This window comes from Nanorana parkeri, unplaced genomic scaffold (genome assembly GCF_000935625.1).
Source record: "Nanorana parkeri isolate BGI_ZX_2015 unplaced genomic scaffold, ASM93562v1 scaffold3201, whole genome shotgun sequence".
Classification (NCBI taxonomy): Eukaryota; Metazoa; Chordata; class Amphibia; order Anura; family Dicroglossidae; genus Nanorana; species Nanorana parkeri.
Genome location: NW_017309469.1, coordinates 13297 through 23077, shown reverse-complemented (window position 1 = coordinate 23077; position 9781 = coordinate 13297). Strand labels below are relative to the sequence as shown.

General features: G+C 42.7%; 1 protein-coding gene across 1 annotated transcript in view; it reads right to left on the bottom strand.

The window, feature by feature from the left end:
• Window positions 1–9781, bottom strand: part of CCDC87 (coiled-coil domain containing 87) — a gene marked incomplete at its 3' end in the record, with an annotated part of 48648 nt that extends 38867 nt beyond the window's left edge. The window contains exons 1-3 of the mRNA XM_018574737.1: window positions 9599–9781; window positions 5786–5928; window positions 3647–3897 (exon numbers count right to left, since the gene is read on the bottom strand). Of these exons, the coding sequence (XP_018430239.1) occupies window positions 3647–3897; window positions 5786–5928; window positions 9599–9770 (566 nt within the window). The remainder of the gene's footprint in view (window positions 1–3646; window positions 3898–5785; window positions 5929–9598) is intronic.

Here is a 9781-nt window from a genome sequence, read left to right as displayed (position 1 = left end):
TCCTGGAAGCCAGGTAAGACATCCCCCGAAAATAAGACCTAGTGTCTTTTTTCGTAGAAAAAAAAATATAAGACACTGTCTTATTTTCGGGGAAACACGGTAGCATATTTTCTATTCAGGATAAATGTAATATTAGGAAAATACCACACTATGGCCACTAGACGGAGCTGAGGAGCATATGGCTTAATGCAGTATTATATTACATTCGACCTGAAAATAAAATATACGAAGAGTATTTGTTTTTGCTTCTATTTGCACACAACAAAAATTCACAAGGCAAATGGCTCTGCGGTTTGTTTATAAACAGACCCCATCTTTATGGAGTATACAGTATATTTTGCCAGTGCTTACGTGGGTTTGCTTCAATGAGTGAAATTGCAATGTGATCTAGATATGCCAGACATACTGGGGGGAATTTATCAAAACTGGAGCAGACGCAATCAGGAGCAGTTGCCCATGACAACCAATTATCTACTTTTTTCAGGTTGTTCAGTTAAGCTTGGAAAATGAAAGATAGATGCTGATTGGTTACTATGGCCAAATGCTCCAGGTTCTGTCTGCTCCAGTTTTGATAAACTCTCCTCACTGTGTGCTGTGATTGGGATTTAGCCAAGTTGGGAATCTAAAAATGGTACATTCTAAAGTCATCATAGTAAAGCAAATGCTAAATAACTGAGAGTGGAAAGTAAGGCATTTAGGGACTGTTCACATGAGTTTCAGGTCCTGATCAGGTCCGAATCAGGTGCGCATCTGCAGACGCGGTGCTATGTGTTTTTGCCGAGTTTTGCTGCGTTTTTGATGCGTTCCAGTTTAAAAAAATGTTGTTTTTTTTTGCTGGAGTGGGGCTGTCAGTATGTTAGCTGCAGTGCGTTTTTGACGCGTTTTGCGTTTCTGGACCGTTTCCTGACCGTTTCCTGACCGTACAAAATGTGACATGCAGTATTTTTCTGTCGTAACCTGAATGGACTGCGCACGTGAGAACTGTAGCCCATAAAACACATAGGCATACATTAGGATGCATTTTTAGTGCAGGAGCGTACGGATCAGGTCAGCACAGAAAACGGACGTCGCGTGAACAAGCCCTTAAAGTGTGTGTGAATTCTAACAAAGGACTACGTTCCTGAACACCATCCAGTGGCAGCGTTTTTTGGAATTCGGGTCCGAAAGTCAATTCGTATCGGAATTCGGATTTGGACTAAATTCGTTAGCGGTAATCTGTACGAAATTTTGTTTGAATTTCGTTTCGTTGTCGTTTCGTTCGTTGCAGCAAAGTGACATTTAAGAGGGAAAAAAATAAATGTTTCCCTCAAATGTCACTTTGCTGCAACGAAGTTTCGTCCAACAAACTACATTTCGTACAGGCTACCGCTAACGAATTTCGGAATCGGAAATTCAGATTCTTTTGCATTCGCTATATCTGTAATTCGGAATCCGGATACATCCGAATCTCTAAATTTCGTCCGAATTTCGAAACGAATCGCACATGTCTAGTTACTAGGGGTTAGGGATGGTCCGCCGGTACGAACACGAGTTAGAATCGAGCATTGGCTGTTCGAGAGCTCGCAGAACGCCGAACTTTATGGGATGTTCGCGGTCTGTTTGACCGTGCAACCTCCCATACTACAAAGAGCCCTTTGAAGCTCTAATTGGTTAAAGACTTGCACCTGACCATAGGTCAGGTGCCAGACTTTGCCCAATCAGAGCTCAGTACTCATTTGGAGCCATGATTGGGCAAAGTCATGATGATTCGCCAATCAGATGCCAGCAAAGTACACAATTGGGCGGAGCTAGTGGTGACAGCTAGCAATTGTTTATGTTTTGCCGGCAACTGTCAAAATGTAATTATGCGGTGGGGATCGGACGGGACGGCGGCCGGCGGGTTTAAAAAAAAAAATAATTATTTCTATTTCTTTTTTATTCCGTCGTCGTCGTGGACAACGCTGGACATCGTGATTGACCATGGATTTTATCGGTGGATCCATTTTGGGTTTTTTTTTTAAATAAAAGACTTGTCAAAAACATGTCTTTTGTTTTTCTTCCCAAATAAAGGATTTTATCAAGAGTCTGGACTTTTTACTAACTATTTTATTTAACCCTTTAGTAAATGGGAGGGGAGGGGGGTGGCATCTGGGTGCCCCCTTAATTAAAGGGGTACCCCAATGCAAATAAGCTCCCTTGCCCGCAGACCCCCACAACCACTGGGTCAGGGTTGTGGGGACGAGGCCTTTGTCCCCATCAGCATGGGGGCACCCTCCCAGTGCCGAGGGCATGTGGCCTGGTGTGGGAGGGAGGGGGCGCTCGCTCGTCCCCCCCCTTTCCGGCCCTGCCAGGCCTATGCTCGGATCAAGGGTCTGCTATGGAATTTTAGGGGGCACCCAAGGATTTCCCCCCTCATTTTAGGGGGTGGGGTTCCTCCTTAAAATTCCTACCAGACCTTAAGGTCCTGGTAGAGTCTTTAAGGGGGAACCCCACACACTTTTTTTTAGTTTTTGTTACATAGGGTCCCTCCTAAATATTCCTACCAGACCTTAAGGGCCTGGTATGACTTTTATGGGAAACCCCGCACACTTTTTTTTTGTACATGGGGTCCCTCCTAAATATTCATACCAGACCTTAAGGGCCTGGTATGACTTTTAGGGGGAACTCTGCACACTTTTTTTTGTTTTTTTGTACATGGGGTCCCTCCTTAATATTCCTACCAGATCTTAAGGACCTGGTATGACTTTTAGGGGGAACCCTACACAGTTTAAAAAAAAAAAAATTGGTCCCTCCTAACATTTCTACCAGACCTAAAGGGTCTGGTATTTTTTGGGAGGGGGAACCGCACACTTTAAGAGAAGAAAAAAAAAGTATTTTTTTTAAAAGAAATGTCAGTTTTGCTGCAGCAGGTTCTATACATCGTACAGATCCGCCACTTTGCAGGTAGGTTAAGGGAACCCCCCAGGCACGATATTTGAAGGATTTTTTCATTTTTACTCTTACCCTGTAAGTCATCACTGTAAAAATCACTGTTGCTTTAAAAACGTTTTTTTTTTTAAATTATTTCATTGATTCCTGTCCCTCAGGGCAGTACCCGGATCCCCATACACTTTTTATTGCCAAGACATTGCATTTAAGGCTTGAAAATGGGGACATTTGATTTTCAATGTTCTACCCCCATAGACTTGCATTGAGTTCGAGTTCGAATTTGAACTTTTCACATGTTCTAAAGTTCGAATTCGAACCGAACAAGGGGGTGTTCGGCCCATCACTACTAGGGGCCCCCGGTTTAAATCCCAGTCAGGACACTATCTGCAAGGAGTTTGCATGTTATCCTGTGCTTGTGTGGGTTTCTTCTGGGTACTCCGGTTTCGTCCTACACTCTAAAGACAGGCTGTCTAAATTTGCCCTGTATGTATGCATGGTAGATAGGGACCTTAGACTGTAAACTCCTTGAGGGCAGGGACTGATGTGAATGTGAAGTATGTAAATTGTTGGCGCTATATAAATACCTGCAATAAATAAAGTAAGAACGGGGGGAATTATAACACATGTAGTTAAGTTTATATAGTTCAAAACAAATTCTGAAAATGCTAATCTCAGAATTATCTCTCTGTGATAGACGTGATGAAACAAGACAATTTTCCAGCCTCTTGTTAGGACTTACAATTTGGAGCAATCAAGCAACAACTGTGCCTTGCAACGTGTGAGATCGGCTTCTTCAGTGAAGAGAGAATGTGATTTCCTCCAATCCATTCTGTGCAAGTAGTGCAGGAACAGCTGCTCGGAGACAATCATGATGTGATCGAGGACACGGCGGTGCAGGCGATGCTTTTCTCTTGAATTTAATAAAGTAGTGCATAGGACATGTGGAATACCATCACAGGCAACTTTCACCTCGCTTAGAATAATCTCCTCCTGTCCAATGATAAATAGCCATTATAAGGAAACTGCAAGTCTGATTTATTTTCTGTATGTTGCCATTGAGCTGCCATTGCAGGACATTTACCATGATATATATTTATATTAATGTGTAAACTAAACCTCTACTTGCAAGACAGAGAAACGGGTTCACTATAAAGTCTTTTTCCACTTGCAGTGAGCGAACAGCCGAATGCCGCCGAGCGGCATTCGGCTCGGCAATTCTGCTCGATACTATAGAAAACTAGTTTAAAAAGTAGAAAAAAAGTAGAAAAAAAATAATAGAAAACGATTGGGCAGAGCTTTTTTTGTTCTGATGGCAGCCAACGGCTCTGATATCAGAAGAAAAAGAAAAAAAAAGACAACAGAGCAGGGAAAGGTTTTCTCTGGTCGATCGAGCAGAGTAAAACTTTCCGGCAGAAAGTAACTCTCTCCCGGGCGGCCGGGAGAGTTGGGGTATCTGGAGATCAGTGTCCCTGGTTATCTGGTAACCAGGGACGCTGATCTGCCTGTGCAAGTGGCCAGAGCCAACCGTGAGATGACGGCTGGCTCCGCCCAGCAGTCCGTAGCAGGCAGTCGAGCCGATGCATATGCCTTCGGCTCGACTGAGCCGCCCGGCCGACTTCGGGAGCTGTACGGGCTATAGTGAATAGCCCGTACAGCAGCTCTTCGGTTCTACTGAACCAAAGGGGTCCTGGGGCCGAAGCTAGCCGAAGGATCGGCCGAAGCTATAGCTAGATCCTTCGGCAGCTTAGTGAATAGACCCCACACACAACACACACATTACACATGCATTAAAAACACACACATCACACACACATTAAAAAACACATAGTTTTTAAGGCGGGTCTGATTGGAGGCCTAATGTTGGTCTATGGGCAGTCTAGGTCGGTTCAGGTCCAGAAAACCAAACAGAGCAGAGTTCTGATTTCGACGGAGCTGATTGTGGGGGATCAAAGATAATCTAATATAAACGGAAACATGTCCGTTTACATCCGACTCCCCATAGACCTAACATGGGTCTGGTAAGTTCAGCAAGTTCGCAAGATGGAGGAGAAAACTGGACGGACACGTATGTCACAACAATGACATCCATCCTGAACTGCTCTGATCAGCTGCTCCAGACCCCTGGTGATCAGAATATACATGTGCCCATCAAAAAGGGGCCTTTGATTTACCAACAACTACCTGACAGGATATACCGTGAATTGATTGTGAGTGTTTGCATGAAGGAGATTGGAAGACAAATTGTATATTGTGTGGCTACCTTGACACTTGACAATGTAAGAAAAATGCATTATACGTGGAGATTGTAATATGTAATGCCAAGTATAAAATCTGCTTAAATCTAATGGAAAACTTTTCAATTTATCAAATCAGTGTTGCACACAACTTTATCCAAATTACATGAATAAACCAAATCTTTTCAATAGAACGATTGTTCCAATTGAAAGATTTCCCATCCATTCTTGTGACAACTTTTTTGACACTTTCTCTAACTTGACAATGGTTCCTAGGACTAAAAGAGAGGGTGAATCACCCCAGCGGGACTCGGGCAGAAATAAAAAGCTGGCAAACGTGGAACATCTGGTCTAACATGGTCCAGGCTGCGATTTTGTAGTCAGCACCCAACCTGTATGCAACATGTTTACATCAAAATGTTCTACTTTGGGCCAGGAACGACTACAGGAAGAAATAATTAGTAAAGTCCCTGAGACATATCAGGTGTCAGCAGCTGAGCAGTGACCACCGATGTATGAAATTAGACTTAGTCTTCACCGAAGAGAAGCTGTAATGTATGCAATACAGGAAACATCCAATCAAGTTCATTCTAATGGCATTGTATGATGAAACAAGAGAGATTACATAGATTTACAATACGTACAAATACTTTTTGGACATCTGTGGATCCAGAAGTAAATGGCAATAGTTTATGTAACCTTCTTCTAACCATATCACAAAGAACATCTGGCGAAACAGTGCGCATGTCTTTCATGAATGGTGCGGCTGAACGGGAGTAGACCTCATCTGCTCAAACACAGAAAACGTAAATGAATAACATTTATAGTGATAAACTCTAAAAAGGGGTTGATTATTAACAACTTGCAGAGCTATTCACCATGCGAACCTCTGTGAATGTTCATTCTGTGCAAATGGAAGGACAAAAACAAAGCCCTTAGTATATGTTTTGTTTATAAGTCCGATGTCATTTTGAATGGCATCATGTAATACAGCATTATGGCCACTAGATGGAGCTCAGGAGCATAGGAAATAAAAACTTATTTCCTAGGGTATGTTCCTCAGTTCCATCTAGTGGTCATAATGCTGTATTTTACATATAGTACATTCAAACTGGAAAGAAAATGTACTAAAAACTTTAGTTTGGGGCTCCATTCGCACAGAATGAACATTCATGCAATTTTGCAAACTGAACGGCCCAGTGAGTTGTTTATCAATACACCCCTAAGTATGTAAGTAAGTATGTCTATTTCTGTACTAAACTCTATTTATTAGCTATGTACATAAATATATATATTACGAAACATTGTATGATGAACCGCATTAGGCTCAAATATTCACAATAGAAAAATGTTCTCATGCACGCGGCATGAATTGGTGCTTTTTTTCTGCCCCCCAGGATACACAGATCGTGCGCAGTTACCCATAGACATAGCTGTGGGCAGCTGTACGTAGGTATACACTGGTACTCGCGTAAACCCAAGTACAGCATGCGGTAGTATTTCCCGAATGCAAACTTTCTGCATTCGGGGGATGCTTCTATACGCTATATGCAGGTTTAGGCAATTACTGGCCTATACTCACATATAGCCAAGTACAGCCATTCATGTCTGTGGGAAGCTGTAAGCAACAGCTGTGTATCCCAAGCGCAGAAAGGAGCACCGATTTACGCTGCCCTCCCGTAAAAGCACCCATGTGCATGAGCCCTAATAATTTATGCAAGCTTAGATTTAGCGGTGAGTGCAATCAAAACATCATATGCCAACAATCAGTATAAAAACAAGTACAAGCATATGGAAAAAGGCCAAATTTTGGGACAATTAGGGTGAATTTGGCAAAGACTTGTTGAATATTCAAATGAATAAGAAACAGATTTTCTTTAGCAACATAGCAACATATTTTGCTATTGTTTTATGTGACTCCTACAGTTCTGGGGTGACTGCTCATTACCTCCGATAGTAGTGATTTGACCAGTAATCTAAAACTAGCGTTTCCCAAAATATGGAACTCACTCTTAAGGTTTCATTTACAAAAGTTCCGCCCGGCATATAGCTGGACAAATGATTTTCGCACGACACTAGTGCCCCAAGATGATGCCAACAAGTATAGACGCCATCTAGGGGTGCTAGTGCTGAGAGAACAGAGAGAACAGCATCCGGCTGGCTATATGCCGGGCGGAACTCATTTTATAAATGAACCCCTGAGTGTAGCTGGCACACTGTCTTATAGGAGAACATACTCAAATAGGTACAAGCGGAAGACAGCACAGCATAGGGACAGCATAGGGAAGAAATTTGTGTTAGCTTCTGTGTGTTCCAGCAGATATTTTTTTTAAAACAGTATCCTAACTGTTTTAATGCACCTGCAATTGGGCCTTAATACTACAGGTGGCAGTCAGACAACAAAACAGTTCTGATGGAGGCACACATATGTAAAAAGTTGGGGGAAACACTATGCTAAACGATTGTTTGGTACATCAAAAAACAATCCAATGACTTTCCACCACCATTGAACATTCTGGTACCTAGAATGCTGCAATGTAATTCGTGTTCATCAAATGTTACTTTGAATATTCAACAAATCTTCATCCGATCTTCCCACAAATGTATCCTCTGTATGATCAGTTTACGATACTGCACCTTTGAAATTGCTTTCATTGACATTTTCCTTTATTGCTTTGTCTCCTGACTGTTTCCATGGCTCATTGAGATCTGCAATAAACCGAATTTTTGAGTATCATTTCAGTCACCAGAACCATTATCCCATCACGTAGCCCTTTTCTGAAATCACCAGCTTTATATGGCTCAAATCCAGCTACACATGTCCCCACCCTTTTGATGCATGCATCATCATATAACCAGTGATGTCACTAACCCTTTTGCCACCTGAGGCGGTGGAGGGGTGTATGCTGCCCTCTGCAGATACACATTTGCAGTGCATGCAGAGCCCAGCTCTTGGCAACCTGGGACGCTCTGGCCGGCGTCCTAACCAGGGGGGGGGGCGCCGGCCAGAGCGCCCCAGGTTGCTGGGCGATGTGTATGGCCCTGGGACACTCTGGCCGGAAAGAGGGCAGCAGGCACAAATTGTGCAGCAGAGCAACCATGCTGCTCTGCCTGCTTCCCCCCAAAGAGACCCGAAGCAATGACCCCTGGGACAACATCCCAGGCGAGATGGCCCTGCATATAACCAATACAATTTTTAAATTCCAAAACTAAAATATCTATTAGGTAGGTGCTGAGGAATTGGACTTATATCTCTTGTTGTCTCAAAGATAAGATCTTGCTATAGCAGTTTGCATTTTGCTGCTTCCCTCAAGTCACTAGCACTATCAGCACACTATCAGGACCACAATGAAGATGGCGGGTGTAATACAACTTTATTAAACATCATGCAGAATCCAGTGGAGGCAGCGTAACAAGGCCTCTTGATTTTGTAATGGCCGTGATAGTGGGGTATTGCAGGGAAGTCTGGGAGGGAGATCTCAGTATTAGAGACCCGTAACAGAATCAGTCCCTTTAAGCATCAGTTTTGGGTAGACTTGGCCTTGACAAACTAAATGATGTTACACTACAGTGTATTTACAGTAAATGCATATTACAAAGCTGAACCCTGGCATAAGCAAATGTTGTCTTGAGCCATGTGTATTCTCATTTGAATCTTGGTGTGCTTTCTGTATTTCTTCCAGATCTGATCGGATCTAGTGTGAAACATCGCCCCTGTACAGGAGCTTCCTGTAATAAAGACCAGTCACTGCTGCTCTCTCTCCTTGTGCAGGGTGACTAGTCTTGTATCTGACTCCTCCTGTAGTTTTCTGCAGGCAGTCTGTAGTGGGTGTGGTTTGCTGGGCCCCTCCCACAGCTCTGCCCTCTGCATAGACTTTGTACAGCACGGTGGTCATGTCACTGCTACTTTTACAAGGTATACCTGGGTTTGTAAAGGCATTTGGTCAACACAAAGTGAATTAACATCCCTTGTAACTATTGAGGAATATATTTAAAAGAACATTTTTGTGACTGGAGTTCAGCTTTAAGTTATTATTTCAGTGTTTGCCATAAAGTGGCTTTAATGTGTATTTCACACTTCTAGAAGCTTGTTCTTTCCTTTTTTGGTATTGTAAGAAATACAGAAATATAGTAGGGGGGGATTTATCTAACCTGGAGCAGACAGAATCTGGAGCAGTTGTCCACAGTAAACCAATCAGCTTCTATCTTCAGCTTGTGGAGTTAAGGTTTGAAAATAAAAGAGAGAAGCTGACGAACTGCTCCAGGTTTTGTTTGCTCCAGGTTTTGATAAATTCCCCTCATAGCATTGTAAATTAGCCACTAGAGGGAGGTCGGTACATTCAATGGAACGTAGCATGTAAAACGTTTCTATTTCTGGATAGAAGACATCTTATTGCTGATATGATCGTGCCATTTTAATGAGAGTGATAGATAGTGATAAATAGAGTTAAGCAAACCTTTTTTTTCACGTCTGGAGCGCGGACTGTGATTGGGGAATAAAGTCAGGGGTTTTAGGATATCATTGTATAGCTGATGTAATCTCTGGACATCCACTCTCTCCTCCGTGGATGGTGACATGTGTTTTCTGTTCATAAGGAAAGACTTCCGATCTCTAGTATCATTTACCATGTTTACAGTAA